The sequence below is a fragment of the Macaca thibetana genome, chromosome 14, assembly GCF_024542745.1.
Source record: "Macaca thibetana thibetana isolate TM-01 chromosome 14, ASM2454274v1, whole genome shotgun sequence".
In the NCBI taxonomy this organism is placed as follows: Eukaryota; Metazoa; Chordata; class Mammalia; order Primates; family Cercopithecidae; genus Macaca; species Macaca thibetana.
Window position 1 is genome coordinate 112202213 of NC_065591.1, and position 24919 is coordinate 112227131.

General features: G+C 38.8%; 1 protein-coding gene across 5 annotated transcripts in view; it reads left to right on the forward strand.

Annotated features, from left to right (window-relative positions):
• Positions 1 to 24919, forward strand: part of ARHGEF12 (Rho guanine nucleotide exchange factor 12) — a 78684-nt gene that overhangs the window by 37603 nt on the left and 16162 nt on the right. For all 5 annotated transcript variants that reach the window (XM_050759365.1, XM_050759366.1, XM_050759362.1 and 2 more), the window contains 15 exons: positions 1316 to 1358; positions 1980 to 2085; positions 2525 to 2662; positions 3453 to 3485; positions 3810 to 3924; positions 4702 to 4807; positions 7744 to 7956; positions 10707 to 10839; positions 11302 to 11337; positions 11668 to 11822; positions 12760 to 12906; positions 14249 to 14334; positions 18814 to 18939; positions 20787 to 20901; positions 22984 to 23084. In XM_050759365.1, the coding sequence (XP_050615322.1) occupies positions 1316 to 1358; positions 1980 to 2085; positions 2525 to 2662; positions 3453 to 3485; positions 3810 to 3924; positions 4702 to 4807; positions 7744 to 7956; positions 10707 to 10839; positions 11302 to 11337; positions 11668 to 11822; positions 12760 to 12906; positions 14249 to 14334; positions 18814 to 18939; positions 20787 to 20901; positions 22984 to 23084 (1653 nt within the window). The remainder of the gene's footprint in view (positions 1 to 1315; positions 1359 to 1979; positions 2086 to 2524; positions 2663 to 3452; positions 3486 to 3809; positions 3925 to 4701; positions 4808 to 7743; positions 7957 to 10706; positions 10840 to 11301; positions 11338 to 11667; positions 11823 to 12759; positions 12907 to 14248; positions 14335 to 18813; positions 18940 to 20786; positions 20902 to 22983; positions 23085 to 24919) is intronic.

Below are 24919 nucleotides of genomic sequence, written 5' to 3' on the forward strand. Positions count from 1 at the left end.
CCTCAGCCTCCCGAGTAGCTGGGACTACAGGCGCCTGCCACCTCGCCCGGCTAAGTTTTTGTATTTTTAGTAGAGACGGGGTTTCCCTGTGTTAGCCAGGATGGTCTCGATCTCCTGACCTCGTGATCCGCCCGTCTCGGCCTCCCAAAGTGCTGGGATTACAGGCTTGAGCAAATTTTGCATTTCTTAAGAGGGCACCAAGCTAAGTCAAAACTTTATATTTTGCTACTCATGATCTGTATATCAATATTAAAGTATAAGAAGAATCCTTACACTTTGATTTGCTAATTATACTTTTATGCTACCGCTCACATTTATTTCATATAAACACCATCATACACAAATGAGCTTTTATTACTTTTTTGCACTTGAGCTAGAAATGCTTTTAAGAAAGTTGACTTGAGCTACTGCCTGTCAAAGAGAAAGTTTTAAAATCCATTTCACTTTTCTTCAAATGAATATAAAGGGATCTTACAATTTTTAGCAGTGACTTATTTTCAAATTTAAAACTTCAGATCTCATAGGACTTGTTTAAATTCTGAAATTATATGACTTAAATAGGTATACAATACAAAATAAGCAGGAAGAGGTTAAGATCTTTTCTCTTAATGCAAAATAATAAAGTTTTCCCCTCCAGTAGTTAGGGGTTGGGGGAAAACAACAGTCTGGTAATTATTATGCAAGTATTATGGGGAAAATCCTAGCTAGGAATAAGTAAATTCTAAGACAGTCACCTTATTTGGTTCAGTAGGAAGAACTATAGATTGTTACTGGAGATTTAAAACTCTAAAAACTCAATATTTTCTCACTGGGAGTGTGACATTGTGAGGGTTCTTAAACTTTACGTAGGAAAACGATTAGGAATATTACTGGTCTTCAGAATGAGCATCTCAAATATAGGAAAGAAAAATCATGGCTATATGTGAGTACGTTTTTCATATGATAATATACACATAATTTAGGTTTTACCTATATTGATCTAAATGATGTATAACTGATTATATCGACCAATGATTCTAGGAAGCCAAAGCCAGTATATTCATTAGGGTAAGTGTGTCACAGAAGCATTCAGTCACCTAGCTAAACGACTGTAGACATTTCCTTTATAGCATGATCCTTGGGAAAAGGGCTTATTTTCAAGTTTAAATAATAGAATGTTCTGGTGCTGTGAAACGTGAATGAATAAATGAGCTTGTACTTGATTATGCTTGTAGAGTGGGTATCCAAGTTGTATCCCCTTACTTTACACAAGTACTTATGTACATCTTGAAATATCTTTGGTGTTGTTACACCTTTTGTTTGCATTTCATTTTAGCACCTGAAAGTTTCTGTTCCTGATGAAATGTCTGCAGATCTAGGTAAGCTTGGAGCACTGACATCGTGGAGAATTACATCTTAATAGATACGTAGCTCAGCTCATCTGTAAAGGTTTTGTCTGTCACATGGTGACTAGTTGATCACCTGAATCACAATAGAAAGACAGTCTATAATACATTGAAGAATAAATGAGGCCGGGCGTAGTGGCTCATGCCTGTAATCCCAGCACTTTGGAAGGCCAAGGTGGGTGGATTATCTGAGGTCAGGAGTTCGAGACCAGCCTCACCAACATGGTGAAATCCCGTTTCTATTGAAAATACAAAAATTAGCTGGCATGATGGTGCATGCCTGTAATCCCAGCTACTTGGGAGACTGAGGCAGGAGAATTGCTTGAACATAGGAGGCAGAGGTTGCAATGAGCCGAGATCACGCTATTAACACTCCAGCCTGGGCGACAAGAGCAAAACTCTGTTTCAAAAAAATAATAATAAATAAAAGAGTAAATGAAATCAGAATTCTGGGATGAAATATACGAACTGCCCTGAAGAACTTCTCTTTGGCAAATTTCAACTTAAATTTATACAAAATAGCATTAATATGTTGCCAATTGTATGTTGCCCACAACATACCTTTAGATAACATAATTCCTTTCATTTATGAAGAAAAGAGAAGACCTGAGCTCATTCCTGAGGATCTGCATCGCCACTATATCCAAACTATGCAAGAACGAGTCCATCCAGAGGTTCAAAGGCACTTAGAAGATTTTCGGTAAGCTTAGTGGTAGATAGAATTTTATATGATTATTCTAAATTAATTTTTTTAGGTAAGAAAAAGTTACACTTTAAACACTCAGCTTAGCACTAGATAAACCATATAGTCTTATTGTTATTAAAACATAGTGAACATCTGGAGCCAAAGGGTTAGAGTGGAACTAAGAGTCCAGACTCTCCATTCCAGGCACCTTCAGGATCTGAGCTCAGGGCTGTGTCTGTGCTAAGTGTGTTCCTTTAAGATATTGTATGTGTTCTTGGAGTCATTGCTTCTAGAATTTTTTCCTCTGGTATCCTAGATGACATGGACCCATAAATGGAAAAGTGACATTTTTCCTGTTCCTAGGAATCGTAGCTATGGAGACTGTGATGAAACGTCCCCAGAGCGAGGTAGTTTTTCTTTAGGGTACCTCAGGAAACTTCTCTATTCCCTTTAGGCAGAAACGTAGTATGGGACTGACCTTGGCTGAAAGCGAGCTGACTAAACTTGATGCAGAGCGAGACAAGGACCGGTTGACTTTGGAGAAGGAGCGGACATGTGCAGAACAGATTGTTGCCAAAATTGAAGAAATACTGTAAGTAATAGAAGTATATGTGGAAATGCCCTCTCTACTGAGATGCTACTTACGCTTGAAGTACCCTTTGGGCAAGTTTAGCAAAGGTATCAGATTGTGTATGTGGAGCCATTTATTTTGTCACAGTACTTGAGAAACTGAAATTTTTTTTTCTTTTTTCTGATATTTTATTTTAGGTAAATTTCTTGTGTTCCTTTTTCTGGGTCTTGGTAAATGGGTAACTCTAAAACTTTTAATCAGTGATCAAAAACAGGTTGATTAATTATTTTTAATGTATAGGCCTTGGAAATATTTCTTGCCATGAAACATATACAGTTGGGGACATGAGGGTGAAACAGATATGGTTCTTTAGGGGATCAGGGTTCTTTTGGTATTTTATTCTAGGGTGTGGCCCAAAGCATTTGACTCTGTTCTGTTATTTCAGGTATCTGAGTTAATAACAATTTTTAAGGCCAGGCATGGTGGCTCACACCTGTAATCCCAGCACTTTGGGAGGCTGAGTGGGCAGATTACTTAAGGCCAAGAGTTCGAGACCAGGCTGGCCAACATGGTGAAACCCCATCTCTACTAAAAATCCAAGAATTAGCCAGGCATGGTGGCGCACTCCTGTAATCCCAGCTACTCAGGAGGCTGAGGCACGAGAATCACTTGCGCCTGGGAGTTGGAGGTTGCAGTGAGCCAGGATCATGCCATTGCACTCCAGCCTGGGTGGCAGAGTGAGACTCTGTCTCAAAAAAATAAGTTAATTAAACTTTCATATTTCATTTTTAAACTTTTTTTTTTTTTTTAGGATGACTGCTCAGGCTGTAGAGGAAGATAAGAGGTAACATAACTTTTTTTTCATAGAATTTTAAGAAAAAAAGAAGCTATGTTTTTTCCTTTCGGCCCTAAATTACAATTTATTTCTTTTAATTTACAAATACAGTTTGTGGTCTCCCTCTGGTGGCTTGTATGTTATTTGACTAATACTCTACTGCTGTCCTGAGTAGAATTCTCTTCTCTGTGCCATGACTAGATAGTTCTTTAGTTTTTGTTTGATTCATTTCAGTAAGTCTAACCTTGGGGTTTTGGAAATCATTTGATGTCTTTATTCTACCAGCCCTCCCTTCTCAGAAGTCTTAATTTTACTTCATCCTTTCTCCTCCAGTTCCACCATGCAGTATGTTATTCTCATGTATATGAAGCATTTGGGAGTAAAAGTGAAAGAGCCTCGAAATTTGGAGCACAAACGGGGTCGGATTGGATTTCTTCCCAAAATCAAGGTGAGACTGAAATAATGTAATAGTGCGTTCAGACCTCAGGGCTTCTTTACGTTTGGGTGCAGTGTCTTCCCTTGTCAGTATTTACTTAATCAGCCTGTTAATGCTAGTCATACAAACATTAATAAGATACTATCTCTGTTCTCAAGAAGCTCAAAATCTAGTGAGAAATCCAGATGTGTAAACTATTACTAGACAATGTGAAAAGTGAAATTAGCAGTTTAGAAAGAGTGCTATTTCTGATTCTGTTCATGCCTTATACTTTTCTTTTACTTTGCCTGAACTAAATACCCCCTGTGTTGCTGCATAATTGTTGTCATGAACATCTTTAATGGCAGTAGAGGATTCTGTCAGTTTGTAATTATTTGTGTTTTTGTTTAGTGTTTACTAGATTGTAAAGCTGTATGAGTACAAGGACCTTCTTTATTATTGTATTCTCAACTATTAGTAAAATAGTTACTAATAGTTATACTTAGTAAATTTGTTGAATGGATGAATGAATTGTTTAGAATAAGTTCCTGGTAAATGTGCCATAAAACTACCCTTTGATTTTCCAAAGCTGTCAGTGATAAAGGGTTTGAAGAAAACATCTTGAGTCTGAGGTGTACACAGTACCGTGTGCGAAATTTTAATGAGTGCTCTGTATGTGCACACACACGTGCACGGGGTTTCATTTACATTTAACAGTTTCTTTGAACTAAGCATTAGCATTACACTATGAAAATCGCAAAAGCAATTTACTCTGTTACATATCTCTTATTTTTTGTACTTCGACTCTAGCAAAGTATGAAGAAAGATAAAGAAGGGGAAGAAAAAGGGAAGCGAAGAGGATTTCCCAGCATCCTGGGACCCCCACGGAGACCAAGCCGTCATGACAACAGTGCAAGTATGTTGAAGTTTGAAGTGCTGCATTTTCACTATTTCAGACCCTCTTCACATCAGAGGCTTCTTTAGCTAAAATGAATTTCTGGAGAAAGGAGTTGTTAAGATGATTTTAGTGAACTCCCAACATGCCTTGTTTCCATTCAGTGTTATTTCTGAACTAAGTACCCCCTATGTTGCTACATAATTGTCATAAACATCTTTTGTGGGCTGGGCGCAGTGATTCACGCCTGTGATCCCAGCACTTTGGGAGACTGAGGTGGGCGGATCACAAGTTCAGGAGATCGAGACCATCCTGGCTAACACAATGAAGCCCGTCTCTACTAAAAATACAAAAAATTAGCCGGGCGCGGTGGCACATGCCTATAGTTCCAGCTACTTGGGAGGCTGAGGCAGAAGAATTGCTTGAACCTGGAAGGCAGAGGTTGCAGTGAGCCGAGATTGCACCACTGCACTCCAGCCTGGGTGACACTGGAGCCAGACTCTATCTCAAAAAAACAAAAAGAAAAGGGGAAAAAGAAAAAAAAAAATTTAGTGGCAGTATTCTGTCAAATGTCCATAACGTAGTTTACTTACCTCTTCTGATTTTGTTTCCATTCAACTTGTGTTTGTTAAATTAAAAAAAAAAGTGTGTATCTCCACCACACTGTTTAGTCTCTTTATACATATTTACTTAGTCTCCATACTTCTAAAATTTCTCCACCTCTCCATTGTATTTTATTTGCTGATCTCCCTTCCACCCCAGGCCCAATGAAGAGAGATCAGCCCACTTGAGATGGCTGCAGGAGAAATAGGGATGGTGGTACCATGGGAAAGGGTCATATAATGGTTCTTATCTCAGGAAGTACTACATTTGAAAATACCGAAGCCAGGTGCAGTGGCTCTTGACTGTAATTCCAACACTTTGCGAGGCCAAAGCGGGAGGATCACTTGAGCCTGGGAGTTCGAGACCAGCCTGGGCTACATAGTGAGACCCTGCCTCTACAACAACAACAGCCAAAATTAGCTGTGTATCATGGTGCATGTGTGTCGTCCGAGCTACTTGGGAGGCGGAGGTAGTATTGCTTTAGTCTGGGGAGTCAAGGCTGCCGTGAGCCATCATCTCGCCACTAAGCTCCAGCCTGGGTGACAGAGTGAAACACTGTCTCAAAAAAAAAAAAGATATTGGCATGGTAGGTGGTGTGAGTAGGATTGTGATAGTGAATGTCCCACACATTGAGGAGTTCTCCCTCAAATGCCATTAGTGCCCCTTGTTGAGAAACACTGAGAAGATGTGAAATTTTCAGAGGAAGTTAAAGAGATAGAGGATTTCACAGATGTTAACTGTGAGTTCCAAGGGATACAAAAGAAGAATTTCAGGAATTAGGGGTTAGATTAGGGTATAAAAAGCTGGGTGAGGGTGTAGAATGCTCTGGAGATTAAACACCTGAGTGGGAGTCTTTGGCTTCTTGTGGTGACTTTGTGAACAAGGGTAATTAGCAGGATGGGGATTGGTCTAGATGGTCTTTGAGGTACATTATGATGATGAAGGTTTGAGTGTTGGGAGAGAACTGGGGTGGGAGCTTACTAAGAACTCACAGAAATAAAGACTTCATCTTCATTCTTACAAATGAACACAGCTTCATGTCTCTCAGTATTCCTCCTCCCTCTGTCCACCATTGTTCTCCTTCTTTTCTCATGACCCTTCTTCTTTCCCTGCATCTTCCTCTTCCTCACTTTCATCGTCTTGTCTCATCCCTCCTCCATCTCCTCATCTTTCTCGTCTACCTTCCTCTCGTTTTCTCTCTTCTCTTCTTCCTTCCTTCATCTGTCTGTCTGTATGTTTCTCTGCATAACAATCCACTATATATATATTTTTGGGTCTACCCATGTTTCACACATTTTACCAGATTCTTTTACATTGTCCTTTTTTGCTTTTAGCTAATTTGCAATATAGATTATTTTATTTGTTTTATTTATGTATTTATTTATTTTGAGATGGAGTCTCGCTCTTTCACCCAGGCTGGAGTGCAGTGGCACAATTTCGGCTCACTGCAACCTCCGCCTCCCAGGTTCAAGCGATTCTTCTGCCTCAACCTTCCGAGTAGCTGGGATTACAGGCACGTGCCACCACCACACCTGGCTAATTTTATTTATTTATTTATTTATTTATTTATTTTTATTTATTTTTTTTTTTTTGAGACGGAGTCTCACTCTGTCGCCCAGGCTGGAGTGCAGTGGCCGGATCTCAGCTCACTGCAAGCTCCGCCTCCCGGGTTCACGCCATTCTCCTGCCTCAGCCTCCCGAGTAGCTGGGACTACAGGCGCCCGCCACCTCGCCCGGCTAGTTTTTTGTACTTTTTAGTAGAGACGGGGTTTCACCGTGTTAGCCAGGATGGTCTCGATCTCCTGACCTCGTGATCCGCCCGTCTCGGCCTCCCAAAGTGCTGGGATTACAGGCTTGAGCCACCGCGCCCGGCCTATTTATTTATTTTTTAATTTTTCTTTTTTTTTTGAGGTGGAGTCTCGCTCTGTCGCCCAGGCTGGAGTGCAGCCGGGCGATCTCGGCTCACTGCAAGCTTCGCCTCCTGGGTTCACGCCATTCTTCTGCCTCAGCCTCCCGAGTAGCTGGGACTACAGGTGCCTGCCACCACGCCCGGCTGATTTTTTTGTATTTTTAGTAGAGACGGGGTTTCACCGTGTTAGTCAGGATGGTCTCGATCTCCTGACCTTGTGATCCGCCCATCTCGGCCTCCCAAAGTGTGGGATTACAGGCGTGAGCCACCGCGCCCGGCCTTATGTATTTTTAATAGTCACAGAGTTTCACCATATTAGCCAGGATGGTCTCAACCTCCTGACCTCGTGATTCACCCACCTTGGCGTCCCAAAGTGTTGGGATTATAGGCTTGAGCCACCACACCCGGCCGCAATCCAGATGATTAACCACCATTTTCTGTTCAGTTGGCAGAGCCATGGAACTACAGAAGGCGCGCCACCCTAAGCACTTATCCACACCCTCATCTGTGAGTCCTGAACCTCAGGACTCTGCCAAGGTGCGCCAGAGCGGGTTAGCAAATGAAGGAATAGACGCTGGATACCTGCCTGCCAATTCCGTGTCTTCTGTGGCTTCAGGGGCCTCTTTTTCCCAGGAAGGAGGGAAAGAGAATGATACAGGTGAGCTAGTGCTGTAGTTCAGCTTAACTAAGCATCAAGATTTTAAACACACTAACTGAAAAATAGAGTGGCAAGTTAATCAAGACTAAATCCCAGTTTAATTTAATTTTAACATTTTAATATGCTACAACCAATAATAAATCTATGCTGAATGATAATTTAAGTTCTGATTTGTCCAAAAAAATATTTATTAAGCTCTCTTGTCAGGCATTAGGTTTGTCCCGGATGTTAACATGCAATAATTATACACAGATGCTTGCCTCATGAACTTATTGTCTTGAGAGCGATAGTCACAAATATAAAAAATGCAAATTGTGCCAAGTCCAATCAAGGGAAGGTAAAGGGAGTACCGAGGGAAGTGGTCAGTAGTTAGAGGCAGATGGGGGTGTCTAAAGAAGACTTTTTAAAAATCTGAGATTAACTAGAGGTTTTATTTTTCAATGTTAGTAGGAAGGCAACTGAAAGAAAAGGTAGAATATGTGGGAGACAGTACATAAGCAGTAGAACAGAGTTGTGAGGAGAGAGGAGATGAGATGTGGAGTGTATGTAAAGGTAAGACTGTTTACTGAGAGTGAGAGTTCAGTGAGAAGAGCAAGGGAATTTGAAGAGTAAAGAAAGATATGAAGTAATTGTTGTAGATAATTGGGCAAGGAGCTTATTACCATGTCTTCATCCTTGTTCGGGAGGTGGTTCAATTTCTGGTGGTGACATGATCGAGAATGAGGCTCTGGGAGTGGTCCCTGAGGTGCCATAGAGGAGGCTACTAGGGATGAAGACAGCAAGGAACCAAGGAGCCAGGAGTTTGCATAGCTTAATATTCATGGCTTGTGAGGCCACCAAGTGTGGTTTTTATCATGGAGAGGAAAACTGTGAGCCACCAGCCAACTTTTAGCATTGCTAGATGACAGAACCGTCTATAGTGAATGCTTTTTTAAAAATCCATTCCTAACATGTCCTTTGAAATTTAGTGCACAAGGGATAAGCTTTCAGAGGAAAAAAATGGGGATTATACTACATCACATTCCTCATCATAACACTGGGTGCTGAAATACAAAAGAGCCATGCCTTCAACTTTCTGAAGGAAAATGGTTTTGAACTTAGAATCCTATATCCATCCAAGCTATTCATCAAATATGAAGAAAGAATAAAGACATTTTCAGATACGCAAGGTCCACAGTTTAACTGGAATGTACGTTTCCCTTTAAAATCATTTGAGGATACACATTCTAGCAACATGAGAGGAAAAATTAAGAAAGAAAATGTCCTGGGATCCAGGAAACATTGGAAACACCCAGGAAAGTGGCAAAGGGCAGTTCTGAAATGATGGTTGTGTCTCAGGCCAAGAGAGCCACTGCTCCAGTTTGGAACACAAGAACATCACAGATAAGAAAAGGGGGATCTTAGGCAGTGGATAGTATGAAGCAGCAGAGGAAACAGTTTGAGACTTGATAAAATTATGTAACTTTGACAGCAATAAAAGAAAAGCATTTAGAAATGTTAAGAAAAACAATTGTTCAGGAAAATAAGTCATGATTTCAACATGAAGCAAGATAAAAAGTGGCATGATCTTTAGCAATTGATGGTGTGTAAGAAAGACTTTAATAAACGTTCTGTTTGAAGTGGCCCATGAATTGCATCATTGGACCAGCAGGAAAAAATATATAATCCTAACTAGTATACTTCTTAATCTGGCGGGAATGATGTATACATGTGTGTTGTAGATGACAATATATATATGTCATAAGCACTTTTTCTTGGTTTTCAGACTTGTAGAATAACCCTACCAGGCAAAGCATGGAATAGTTCATTATGGCTGCAGATTAGAATACAAATGTAAAAAATTCTTTTATGATGCAAGTAAAAATGTAGTTGAAAGAAAAGAAAGGTAGAAGGAAGGAAATACAACTAGAGGGAGGATGTGGACACTGAATACCTAATCTGACATAGAACAGAGTTGAGATACTAACTTTTTGATAGAACAAAAACATAGACATGTCATTTAAATTTAGGTAGTAACTGATAACCCAGTTAGTAATAATGATAAAACTATTAAGCATTGGAAAGAAATGGGAGGAAAGTGAAGGTGGAAAGTATAAGTCAGCAAAATCCTCAGAGGGGAAAGAAATAGATGCTAACTAAAGATAATAAATCATGAAAAAGAAAGAGGTTATTTGTAGTTGGACCACTATAATAACTCACATTTGAAAACATGAAAAAAGATTGATACTGGGGTAGAAAAAAAGCATAAGATGGGAAAATGTTGTTCCTCATCATATACTCTTCTGCACTATGTGAGTCCTTGCTATTTCTTATGTTAATTTTTAAGAAACAACTTTAAAAATTATTTTTCTGACCAGGCATGGTGGCTCACACCTATAATCCTAGCACTTTGGGTGGCCAAGGCGAAAGGATTGCTTGAGCCTAGGAATTCAAGACTAGCCTAGGCAAAGTAGCAAAACCCCATCTCTACAAAAAATTTAAAAATGAGCTAGGTGTGGTGGCACGCAACTGTAGGCCCAGCTACTTGGAAGACTGAGACGGGAGGATCATGTGAGGCTGAGATGGGAGGATCACGTGAGCCTGAGATGCCATAATTTTGTATGTTAAATTTTTAGTTCTAGTGAACCTGCAGTTGTTTAAAGAATGTAGCTATGGATTAGACTGAAGCTCTTCTGGGAACTAATTTTTTTTGGTGACCAGTGACTTTATTAAGTGTTAACACTCTTCAAATGTCTGACTTTTGTCTATAGGATCAAAGCAAGTTGGAGAAACACCAGCACCTGGAGACACCTTAGATGGCACACCTCGTACTATCAATACTGTCTTTGATTTCCCACCACCTCCATTAGACCAAGTGCAGGAGGAGGAATGTGAAGTAGAAAGGTAATTCAGTGATATCTTAGAGAAACTTAGGGCATTACTTAAAGTTTTTAAATTATATACTATTCCTATACTTAGTAGCATTCTAACACTTAAGCCTGGCATGGTGGTATGTACCTATAATCCCAGCTACTTGGGAGGCTGAGGCAGGAGAATCAATCACTTAAACTCAGGAGTTTGAGACAGGCCTGGGCAATGTAGTAAGCCCCCACTTCAAACTGTAAAAAATAAAATAAATAAATAAATAAGTTGGGTGCATGAAAGAACTAAAACACCATTTCAGAACTTGTTACTGAAATTTAGAAAGGTACTCAAATTTTCTTCAATTTATTTTATATTATTACAGTATCCCAAAGAATTATTTATCAAGCTTGTTGGAGTTTCACCTAGCTTTGAGTATCCTTGGTATAAATTTATTGATCACCATTTTGTTTTCATGTTACTTTTTACTCTCCATTGTTTTAGGGTGACTGAACATGGGACACCAAAGCCCTTTCGAAAGTAAGTATATCTTAAGCAGCTTTCAATAAAGGCGCATTTTAAGAAATGTAACCTTTTTTCCTCTTGAAGTTCCAGTTTAAAGGAAAAGAAACCCTGTATACCAATCTGTTATGTAGTCTAAAAGAAAGCTGTTAAGAAACACCAGTCATTCAAAAGCTGTATTTTGAAGTATGTATAAAACAGCCATTTGTAGGAGAGGATGAAATTTCAGGCTCTGTGCTAAGTCAGATTCAGGAATCTGATTAGAATTTATTGTAATATAAAGACGTATGCTGTTTCCCGTTGTCTACCTGAAGCCCTCAAATTGAATTCATTATTTTTGCTTCGTAGGTTTGACAGTGTAGCTTTTGGAGAAAGTCAAAGTGAGGATGAACAATTTGAAAACGACTTAGAGACAGATCCACCCAACTGGCAGCAGCTTGTTAGTCGAGAAGTGTTATTGGGACTAAAACCTTGTGAGATCAAAAGACAGGAAGTGATTAATGGTGAGTGTAATCAATTTGTTGTTGTTTACAAATACTGAGTTTTGTCAGAGTAAATTAAGTCTCTCAGCCTCGGAGTTTGCTTCAAAGTTTCTCCTAGCCTTTTGTTTTAAACAAAGAGGAAATTAAACTGGACAGATAATCCTTGACCTCAAGAAAATGCAAATGCTTCTGTGATTCTTACTGATAATTTAAAAGGAAAACGTGTTTAGCCTTAAAGATATTTAAGATTCATAGCATTATAGATCTTAAAGTTGAAAAGTCATTGTAACAACTAAGTTATTTTTATGCATAGATTTTAAATGAGGAAGGTAAGGCCCAGGGAGATTGAATTCATTAAGATCATACAGCTAATAATATAAAAGGAAAAAAATTTCGTTCCTGGTCTTCTTTCTGTATCCAAGTGCAGTGTTCTTCATTTACCCTAGCATGTTTGTGATAAATGTGTGGCATGGATGCTGTACCCTTTGCTATCCTTAGCATGTGATTTGAATAAATATCTTGTCTCTGACAATACTGAGACATCATGAAATTATAAGCCTGACACCAGAAATGAGTGTTTATAGGCAAATTAGGTAACCAAAAGTACTATTATTTCTTAAGAGGGCTCAAATTAAAGGCTATATGATGTTGGGGCTTACAGTTTTCTTAATGACATAGTTGTGATAGGTGGGTATTATTGTAAACAGATAGATGAGTTTGGGAATACACTAAAAAAAAAAGTTTTGAATGATATTTTTTATTTGTCAGTATTCAACTCTCAGAGCCAGTATATAGGATAATTTCTTGGAATCAAAATGAATTCAGAGATATTTTATCCTTTCTAAATGATAAATAATGTATTATATAATTCATTTGCTACTTCACGCCAGCTAAAGAGTATGATTGATCCTATGAAGTTGTTCTAAGTAAGGCAACATTTCATGTCTTTCCTGCTCAGAATTGTTCTACACTGAAAGAGCTCATGTTCGAACACTGAAGGTTCTTGATCAAGTGTTCTATCAGCGAGTGTCCAGAGAAGGAATTCTGTCACCCTCAGAGCTACGGAAAATTTTTTCAAACTTGGAAGATATTCTTCAACTTCATAGTAAGAGAAATTAACTCTGATATTTGCCCCTAACGTTTCCAATAGAGAAAATATTATGAGTATAAAATTTTGTAAATGTACCCATGTTAGTATTCCTGAGATTATTTGTGAGAATGTAACATAAAGGAATGATTAGAACTTTGACTAGATCCTTTTCCTCACAATCAGTCTTACATATACAATGTGTCAACATAGGGCTTCCAGTCTAAAGTCAGTGTCTAAGGTGAAAAACATGAATAGTCAAATTCACTGTTGAAAATTTTCTATCAATTATAGTATATATCTCTCTTTAAATATATATATCCAATATAATATATGTATAAATGTATTTTAAAAATAGTAGTATATGGTATATAATCGCATGGTTGGGTAATTTTCAGGAATTGTTTTTATTGTTTTGAGACGGAGTCTCGCTCTGTTGCCCAAGCTGGAGTGCAGTGGTGCAATCTTGGCTCACTGCAACCTCTGCCCCCTGGGTTCAAGGGATCCTCCCACCTCGGCCACCTGAGTAGCTGGGATTACAGGCGTGCACTACCACACCCAGCTAATTTTTGTGTTTTTCGTAGAGACGGGTTTCACCATGTTGGCCAGGCTGGTCTCAAACTCCTGACCTCAAGTGATCCACCCACCTGCTTTGGCCTCCAAAGTGCTGGGATTATAGGCTGAGCCACTGTGCCTAGCCTCAGAAATTGTTTTATTGTTTTGTGGCTTAGAACACTTGAATAAGTATATAAAAATTCTACCTTGTTGACATTTTATTGGTTGAAATCATCTTGGACTTTTGTGGACGGTAATATGATGTTCCTCTCATTTATAGATCACTATTTCTCTATGACCCTTAATTTTTTTATCTTTCTTTTTCATGTCGTTACTACCTATAAACATCTGCTAACCAAATTGATGCCTTTTATTCCTTTGTGGGTAATCTTGGGTTTCACAGGCATGCATTGACAAGTTCAGGCTTGATTATATCCATTGCCTGCACACTTATACATTTTGAGAGGATCAGTGAACAGAATTACTTGTACTGTTTACATTCAAGTTATTTTTGAGCATGATTATGGATGGAGTCTTGAGGTTAAATGAATATTTGATGCAACTACCATGTATGTAATGTGCTAGTTTCCAAAACTTTTTTGTTTAGCACCTGTTTTTCAGATAGAGTTTATAATATCTGGATGTATAAGCACTATGTCCAGATTTCTATTTAAGGAGATAAGAAGCAGCTATACTACTGTGAAAATCCTCTTTATAAAAAAAAAAAAATTAGCTACTCTGTACTACCAGTAATTCTGTCTACACTGAGTGTGTTACTAACGTTTTTCTATCTTTTTATCTTTAGTTGGATTGAATGAACAAATGAAGGCTGTTCGAAAGAGAAATGAGACCTCTGTTATCGATCAGATTGGGGAAGATTTGCTGACATGGGTAAGGAAATTTTCTGTTTCTCTTTATTATTTTTATGGACACTTGGTCAGATTCAAGGTTGAGTAACTGACCTTTCTGAATACGCAAACTCACCCATTTTGCAAAGTTAATGTAAAGCTGAAAAAGGTCAAGCAGTAGATTCCATTTCAAGAAACCACTTTTTTTTGCTCATCTGTAAGAAGCAATCCCTTATCCATTAAAGTCATACCATGAATTGCAGTGATTCAGTCACACCTTCAGGCTCCACTGTAATCCTAGTTTTTTTGCAGTTACCTCTTCCACTGAAGTCTTGAACTGCTGGAAGTCACCTGTGAGGGTTGGAATCGACTTCTTCCAAACTCCTGTTAATATTGATATTTTGACCTCCTCCTGTGAATCATGAATGTTCTTAATGGCATCTAGAATATTGAATCCTTTTCAGAAGGTATTCAGTTTGCTTTGCCCAGACCCATCAGAGGAATCACTATTATGGCAGCTATCACCTTATGAAATATATTTCTTAAATAATAAGACTTGAAAGTAAAAATTACTCCTTGATCCTTGAGCTGCAGAATGAATATTGTGTTAGCAGGCCTGAAAACAACATTAACCTCCTTGTACATCTCCATCAGAAGTCTTTAAGTGACCATGTGCATTGTCAATGGGCAGTACTATTTTAAAAATAACTTTTTTTTTCTGAGCAGTAGGTCGTAACAGACGTGTTGTCATCCAGGCTTTGTTGTTTCATTTATAGAGCACAGGCAGAGTAGATTTCGCATTATTCTTAAGGGCCCCAGGAATTTCAGAATGGTAAATTATCATTGGCTTCAATTTAAAGTCATTGGCCCCTAACAAGAGAACTGGACTTTCTTTTGACATGTTGAAGTCGGACATTGATTTCTCCTCTCTAGCTGTGAAAGTTCTAGATGGCATCTTCTTCCAATGGAAGGCTATTTCATCCACATTGAAAATCTGTTGTTTAGTGTAGCCATTGTAATTAATTATCTCAGGTACGTCTTCTGGGTAACTTACCGTAGCTTCTACTGCTATGTCAACACTTGCCGCATCACTTTGTACTTTTATTTTTAGGGAGACGATTTCTTTTCTTAAATCTCATCAGTTTACCCCTGCTACCTTCAAACTCTTCTTCTGTAGCTTCCTTACCTCTCAGCCTTCATAGAATTGAAGAGAATTAGGGGCTTGCTTTGTATTAGGCTTTGGCTTAAGGGAATATTGTGGCTGATTTCATCTTCTTTATACAGACCATTCAAAATTCCTCCATACCAGCAATAGGCTGTTTCACTTTCCTCTTGTTCATTTGTTCACTGGAGTATCACTTTTATTTCCTTCAAGAATTTTTTCTTTGTGTTCACAAGTTGGCCATTTGGCATAAGAGCCAAATCTCAGCTTTTGACATGCCTTCCTTACTAAACTTAATCATTTCTAGCTTTTAATTTCAAGTGAGAGATGTGCGACTTGTCACTTGAATCCCTAAAGACCATTGCAGCGTTGTTAATTGGCCTAAATTCAATATTGTTGTGTCTCAGAATAAGGAGGCCCAAGGAAAGGGAAGGGAGATGGGGGATGGTCAGAACACACACAACATTTTTCCATCAGGTTTGCCACCACATGTGGGTGAAGTTCATGGTGCCCCAAAACAATAAATAGTAACATCAGAGATCACTGATCAGAGATCACCGTAACAGATTCTATTATGAGAACTACCAAAATGTGGCACACAGACATGACATGAGCACATGGTTTTGGAAAAATGGCACCAACAGACTTGCTCAGGGTTGTCACAAACCTTTAATTTGTAAAAAATACAATATCTGCAAAGTACGATAAAAATACGAAGTATGCCTGTACCTGTAAAAAGTTGAGGAAAAACTAAATGGTGGTTTGTAACTGTCACATACAAAGCATTAATTCAGAAGAAGGCATTGGCCAGAAATCATAGAAGCAAGAATCATAAATAGGCCTTTAGATTTTACTCTTGCTGTTTAAATAAAATCATTTTGGAAAGTATTTTTCCAGTATTTTTTCCTTAAGATCACTTTACATATACAGACAATCCTTGACTTACTATGGTTCCCACTTCGGCAGTTTTTTTACTTTACAGTAGTGGGAAAGTAATAAACATTCAGTAGAAACCACACTTTGAATTTTGACTTTTAATCTTTTCCGGAGCTTGGCAATATGTGGTACGTTACTCTCAATGCTGGGCAGCAACAGTGAGCCACAGCTCCTGGTCAGCCATGTGATCACAGGGTAAACAACCACTCTACAGTGTATATAGATGATTTTGCCCAGCTGTAGGCTAATGCAAGTGTTCTGAGCACATTTAAGGTAGGCTAGGCCAAGCTATGGTATTTGGTAGGTTCAGTGTATTAAATGCATTTTCAACTTAAGATATTTTCAATTTTTGATGGTTGTATTAGGATATAATTTCATCAGAAATCAAGGAACATCTATACTTAAACTGCTTGTAAAACTACTGTAGAGGCCTGGCACCGTGGCTCACGGAGGTCTGTAATCCCTGAACTTTGGGAGGCCGAGGCAGGCAGATCACCTGAGGTCAGACCAGCTTGAGCAATATGTAGAAAGCCCGTCTCTACTAAAATTACAAAATTAGCCAGGCATGGTGGTGCATGCCTGTAATCCCAGCTACTCCAGAGGCTGAGGCAGGAGAATCACTTGAACCTGGGAGGTGCAGGTTGCAGTGAGCCGAGATAGAGCCATTGCACTCCAGCCTGGGCGACAGCGCAAGACTCCGTCTCAAAAACAAAAACAAAAACAAACTACTGTAGAACTGCTTGAGGTTGGGGGCATTATTTTCTTTGGTAAACCCAGCTGCTGTTTGTAATTGTTTGGTGCTTTGATTGACTAACATGCTAAAAATGCTGCCAATCTCATTGTTAAACATGTTGAATGTCATATTCATCATAGAGTAAGAATACAAAATTGGAGTGACCTATTAAAATATTGCTTTGTATGTGTCCTACTTGAAAAAATCTCTGAATTTATCTACAAATGTGCTACAGAAGGGCTTTTTACAAAATGCCTTTATGTACAAACTTTTGGGAATATGGCTTAAATGGAAGATTATATGGAAGACATATTCACAAACCATAAAGCAATTATCTACAAGTATAGAGGCTGTATTAAAAAACAATGTATTTGACTTATAAGAGCAGCTACTAGTAAATCACTTTTTAGGTGTTTGACCATCAGAAATCTTAAAATCATGACATATGCAAACTTAAATTTACAAAGTAAAAAATATTAGTGAGAAGTATAATTTTTAGCAAAAGAATTCGTAAGCTCATTCATCTCCCCCAAGCCAGCTCCAGCTGCTACACAGGTGAAACAGCAGTGATTTAATTTTATTTGAACCTAGAAAAGTTATGCCCTGCCTGTGGTCATAGTGGGTTTTATAGTGAGTAAGAAAGAATGCTAGTATGCCAAGGATTTGCTTCCCAGAGTAGTAAGATGTTAGTTGTTGTAAAGGTGTCAGGGTGTAAGAAAATTAAATTTTAGGCTGGGTGTAGTGGCTCATGCCCATAATCCCAGCACTTTGAGAGGCCAAGGCAGGCAGATCACTTGAGTTCAGAAGTTCAAGACCAGCCTGGCCAACATGGTGAAATCCCATCTCTACTAAAAATACAAAAAAAAAAATTAGCCAGGCGTGGTGGTGCATGCCTGTAGTCCCACCTACTTGGGAGGCTGAGGCAGGAGAATCACTTGAACCTGGGAGGCGGAAGTTGCAGTGAGCTGAGATGGCACCACTACATTCCAGCCTGGGCCACAGAATGAGACTGTCTCAAAAAAAAAAAAAAAAAAAAAAAGAATGAAAATTTAGTCTCAGTCTTCAGGCATTTTGTATCTTACATTCTCCAAATGTCAGTTTTCTGTGTAATTTATAAGTAATGTAGGCTAAAAGGTAATAGGTTGTGATAGGCTACAAGCAAGAAAACATTGGGACTCGGCACAGTGGCTCACACCTGTAATCCTAGCACTTTGGAACACCGCGGCAGACAGATCAGCTGAGGTTGGGAGTTTGAGAACAGCCTGGCCAACGTGGTGAAACCCCGTTTCTACTGAAAATACAAAAATTAGCTGGGTGTGGTGGTGCATGCCTGTAATCCCAGTTACTTGGGAGGCAGAGGTGAGAATCTCATGAACCTGAGAGGCAGAGGTTGCAGTGAGCCGAGATCGTGCCATTGTACTCCAGCCTGGGTGACACAGCAAGACTCTAAAAAAAATAAAAAAGAAGAAGAAAGCATTGGAATATGATCAGAAAAGGTCTGGTTGTGTCAAGGTCAGACCTTTTTAATGGAGAACCATTGATATTCCACAGAGATATGCAGTTCTGTGTATTTTGTCACTTGAGAGTACTTATTGAAATGTTGAGAGGATTCTGGTTGTCTGTCTCTTTGTCTGGCCTTGTATAAGCTCAGTATCCCATTCTCTTTTGTGTTCTTTGCATTCTTGGCACAGTTCAGCGGACCAGGAGAGGAGAAATTGAAACATGCTGCTGCTACCTTTTGCAGTAACCAACCTTTCGCCCTGGAAATGATCAAGTCTCGTCAGAAAAAGGATTCTCGATTTCAGACTTTTGTGCAAGTGAGTTGAGTGAGTCATGTAAGAAAAAAAATAAGGCAAGTTTTTATCAATTATCAGATAAACTGGGGGAATTCTGACTAAGACTTTTACAAAGATTACATCTATGTTAACTTTTTTTTTTTTTTTTTTTTTTTTGGAGACAGGGTGTCGCTCTGTCGCCCAGGCTGGAGTGCAGTGGCACAATCTCAGCTCACTGCAACCTCTGCCTCCTGGGTTCAAGTGATTCTCCTGCCTCAGCCTCCCCGGTAGTTAGGATTACAGGTGCATGCCACCACACCCTGCTAATTTTTTCTATTTTTAGTAGAGACAGGGTTTCACCATGTTGGCCAGGCTGGGCTCGAACACCTGACCTCAAGTGATCCGCCCGCCTCGGCCTCCCAAAGGGATTACAGGTGTGAGCCACTACACCTGGCCCATATTAACATTTTTAAAAGCTATACATTATCTCTTAAATTCCTGGAAGGCATAAAAATGATTTTGGAATGGTGAATAATGAAAAATATATGTCAGGATTAAAATACTTGATACAGAAATCCACATTGCCACCAGGCTTTTATCAGGAAACAACCGTATGCTCTATTAAGAGAATATTGTCAAAGCATGAGAATGGGCTTCTCCAGGGAAAAACATAACAGCAGCCATACTCATTGGGGTATATGAATTAAGGGTCTTTCAGCTATGGCCAACAGACCATATCTAGCCTGTTACCTGTTTTTGTAAAGTTTTATGTAAACACAAACATGGCCACTTGACAGATTTCTCACAGTTGTTGTGGTGTGTGGCTATGGTTTAGCAGGATCTTCCCTTGAGAGTTTGACCAGGCTGAGATCACAGTGTCAGTTGGAGCTGCAATTCTCATCTGATGCTCGAGATTCTCTTCTAAGCTCACTGGTTGTTAGCAGAGTTCATTTATTTGTAAATGTATAACTGAGGTCCTACCTTGCTGGCTATTGGCTAGGAACCAGTTTCAACTCCTAGAGAACACAGATATCTCTGCCATATGGCCCCGTTAGGCAGTTTAGAGGTGGATGTTTGCTTTCTTCCAGGCCAGTAGGAATGTGGCTTTCTGATACAGATTTGTTTTAAAGGCTCTTCTAATGAAGTCAGGCCCATCCAGGACAATTTCCTTTCTTAGGATCTCAAAATCATGTGGTGGCAACCTAATCACAGGTGTGATATCCCATTGTATTCACAGATTCCAAAATGTTCATACTCAAGGGCATGGGATTACACAGAGTATTTACACAAGAGGATGGGAACCTTGGAGGCCATATTAGAGTTCTTTACTACACAGAGCCTTATTCATTCATTTATGCCAAAACAGTGGAGCTGAATAGTTGTGAGAGAGACTATATGGCCTGCAAAGCCTAAAATATTTACTAACTGGCATTTTACGAAAAACTTTGCAGACCACTGGTATAGATGAGCTGGCATACTCAGACTGGTTATCCATTGTGCCTTCTTGGAATGGCAGATAACAAATTAACCACTTTTGGTAGGAATGTCAATCATAGGAAAATGGACCTAGATTTTCTGAATAGGTGAAGATAAAACTGTTTTAACACAAGGAAGCAATACGTAGAGCTGCTTATGGATGCTTTCAGTCCCTCCTTAAACAGATAACAAAGAAGCCATTCATTTAGTGATAGAGGCTCCCTTCCCCCATTATGTGATTAAAGGAGAAAGCAGAAGTATAGTGTGGCAATGATATATCTTGGCATTTTTTAAAGATCTTGATTTAATAACCAGAACTGTGATGCATTAAACACTTAACAGTGAATACATAGTACATGTTAACTATGATTCTAATAAGAATTACAGATTCACTTGTTTCACTTTAATTTTAGGATGCTGAAAGTAATCCACTGTGTCGTCGTCTTCAACTGAAGGATATTATTCCCACTCAAATGCAAAGGCTTACTAAGTACCCACTTCTATTGGATAATATTGGCAAATACACAGGTACAACATTTTCACTGAAATAAAAAGCTTAGGAACAACAACAAAAAAACGCCCAATATCCTGTAAATAATATCTTACAGCATCCTGAATGGAGTTGGATTTCCAAATAGTACAAGATTTTTTTTTTTTTTTTTTTTTTTTTTTTTTTGAGACAGGGTCTCACTCAGTGATGCAGGCTGGAGTACAGTGGCACAGTCATAGTTTCCTGAAACCTCAAACTCCTGGGCTCAGGCATTCCTTCCACCTCAGCTTCCCCAACAGCTGGGACTACAGGTGTACACCACCACACATGGTTTTTTTTTTTTTTTTTTTTTAAGCAAGGGTCTCACTATGTTGCCCAGGCTGTCTCAAACTCCTGGCCTCAAGCAATCCTCTCACCTCCCAAAGTGCTGTGATTATAGGCATGAGTCAGCATGCCCAGCCAAGATTTTCTAACAAGATATAATCTAGTCTTCTTTGGGCTGTTTGATTTAATGTACTCCATTAGTAGCTTTAGCACAGGGTTTATCAAACTGTGAATCGTAGACCAAGTCATGCTCACTATCTGTTTTCATAAGTAAAGTTTTATTGGAGCACAGCCATGCTCATCTGTTTATGCACTGTCCCTGATTGCTTTTACATTATAACAGCAGAGTCGAGTAGTTTTATCAGTGACCATTTGGCCTGCAAAGTGTAAAATTATCTGGCCCTTACGGAAAAAGTTTGACCATCCTTGTTCTAGCCTACATCATTTTTGCTTTAAAGAAGGTTCATCCTTGGCTGAAGAGATGTTTCATGGATATCTATCTATGACTTTTATTAAGCCAAATCAATGCATTGTAATTCCAACTCTCCTGTTTTGAAACATGAAGTGAATCTGTTTCTCAATTGAGCTTTAGGTTCTTATACTTAGCTCTCACTAATAATTTAATGCAACTGAAATCTTGTTTCTTGTGCCTGAGAATTTGAATGCATAACCAGGAAATTTTAAATTATGGTACCTGGTTACAAAAGTGGTTTACACTCATACACATTAATTTTTATAATTTAATATATTTGCTCAGTCTAGTTGGACTATGGTTTGGAGGATTATAATTTTGAATGTTCTGATTTTGGTTTTCTTTGTATTATAGACATGACAGGGCCTCAGTACGTTTTGTTTTGTTTTGTTTTTTTGAGATGGAGTCTCGCTCTGTCACCCAGGCTAGAGTGCAGTGGCACAATCTCAGCTCACTGCAACCTCCACTGCCTGGGTTCAAGCAATTCCCCTGCCTCAGCCTCCCGAGTAGCTGGGATTACAGGCACACACCACCACACCCGGCTAATTTTCTTGTATTTTTAGTAGAAACGGAGTTTTACCATATTGGCCAGACTGGTCTTGAACTCCTGACCTCAGGCAGTCTGCCTGCTTTGGCCTCCCGAAGTGCTAGGATTACAGGCATGAGCCACCATGCCCAGCCAAGCAATCCTCCCACCTCCCAAAGTGCTGTGATTATAGGCATGAGTCACCATGCCCAGCCAAGATTTTCTAACAAGATATAATCTAGTCTTCTTCGGGCCACCTCAATATGTTTTGATGAATTTCATCTTCTTTTAATGTTGTAATCTGTTTTCTTTCTTTAAATATAATCTCAAATTCAAAGACTTGTTTTGGAATTATTTTGAATTATGTTATTAAAAAATTTTGTTTAACAAATTCACTGGACATAATTATGTAGGCTATGCACTGTGAAATTCTAGGGGTAGAAGGGATTTCCTTTTATATTGTTTACAAAGTAAATGAGACCTGCCCTTCTGGAGTGTGTAATATAGTGGTCCTGGTGCTTCATGTAAAGCATCTCTTCTTGGATTTCAGGTTCTGTACTGTGATTTCTTTTTTAAATATTAGAATTTATGTTTTAAAGTCCTGTTAGAAGTTTTACCTGTCCAAGGACAGCTTGAATTGAGACTCTGACAGAGGCTTTAAGCTGGTACAAAAATCTTCAAGGTCTATTTTTTGCTCTGAAAACTATTGAAATGAAATGAAATCTCGTTTACATATATTTTTATGGTTTTCTGCTCATTTCCTCTATTTTACGTTTTTGATTTCTTCCCCATATTTAGAATGGCCAACAGAAAGGGAGAAGGTGAAGAAAGCTGCAGATCACTGTCGTCAGATCTTAAATTATGTAAATCAGGCTGTCAAGGAGGCAGAAAACAAGCAGGTAAAAAAGGAAAACAAGAAGATACGGGATAACATTGAGAGAACATTAAATTAGTATTACCTGGGATCTGTGAAATAGTTGTACAACTATCATTACCTAATGGACAGGGAAAACATTTGTTTACTGTTGGCGTAGTAGGCAGGTCAAGATCAATTTATAATAGAATATCAGAGTTGTGTTTGACTTTTTGGAACATCTCAGGCTGCTTGTTTGCTCTTTCATTTATCTGTTCATTCAGCAGATATTTATAGAGCATCTACTGTATGCTGGGCATAGGGTACAGAGTAGTTGAGAAAATGAGCACAGTATCTGCCCACACTGAGCTCGTTTGCTAGGAGGATAGAAAGGCATTTAACAGGATTATAGTGCAGATATTTTGTATCAGTTGTGATAGCTGCTATCAAGGATAATTTCAAGATGCTATGATATATAACTGTGTGGCCTAGCTTAGTTTGGGGATGTTAGGTGGTGCCTATTAGAGGAAATTTTCTTGAGAAATTGACACTTGAGCCAAGCTCTGAAGGATGAGTGGAAGTGAACCAAAATGATGTGAAGGGTGCAACCTTAGAGGTAGAGGCAATATATACCAAAGTTCTGACAGAAAAAGAAAGCATGGTCTGTTGGAGGAGTTGAAAATTTAAATGAGTGTGGATCATGCCTAAAAAGCAAAGTCAGAGTGGCATAAAATGAGGGAAAGTAGATCAAGGCCAACTCATAAAGGCCCTAGAGATCAGATTAAAAATTTTGATTTTTTATTCTTAAGAGCAGTAGGAATTCAGCATAGACAAGTAAGAATATAGTGTCAGATTTTCATTATATAAATGTCACCCCTACTACTGTATGGAGAATGAGTTGAAGGATAGTGGATGTAAGAGCCCATTTATTAATCTTGCAGCAATCTAGGATAGCTGATGGCAGCTTAGAGAAGTTGGAGAAGTATTTAGAAGGTAAAATTGACAGGACTTGATGACTGATTTGAAGAAGGATTTGAAGGAAAAGTGATGTCAAGAATAAACCCCCAGGTTTCTGGATTGCATATTTGAATGGACAGGATGAGTGGAGAAGCCCCAGATTTGTGGGGAAGATGATGAGGTCACTTTGGGCTATCAGGTAGACTGTACAGTAAGCAGTTGGCTATATGGGTCCACCTGTAAGGACCATGTTGAAGATAGAAATGTAAGATTGTGAGCATACAGAGGCTAATTGAATCCATGAACACGGATGTAGTTTCTTAGGAGCTAAGTATGATTACAACTGTCTAGTACTAGGCTATAGAAAAACTAGTACTTTCAACTGTGCTGTTCAGAGTGTAAAATGATAAAATCCCAGAGGGTTATATAGCAATATTTATTTAGATTAAAACTCTGTACATACCCTTATATCTACCTTTTGACTCAGCAGTTCTGTTCCTAGTGATTTGCTCAAGAGAAATGAACCATATTAGAGTTCTTTGCTACACAGAGCCTGATCATTTATGTATTATCTGTGGCTACTTTTGTTCCAAAACAGTGGAACTGAATAACTGAGAGAGACTATATGGCCTGCAAAACCTAACTGACCTTTTACTAAAAACTTTGCAGACTCCTGGTATAGATGAGCTGGCATACTCAGGCTGGTTATCCATTGTGCCTGCTGGAAATAGCAGATAACAAATTAACTAACCAACTTTAGTAGGAATGTCAATCATAAGAAAATGGACCTAGATTTTCTGAATAATAAAATATATCTTTATCTGAGGATAAAGATACACCCACAAACAGACAAGAATGCTTATAGCAACTTTGTTCATAATAGCAAAAAGCTAGAAACAGCCCAAGAATTATCAACAGAATGGA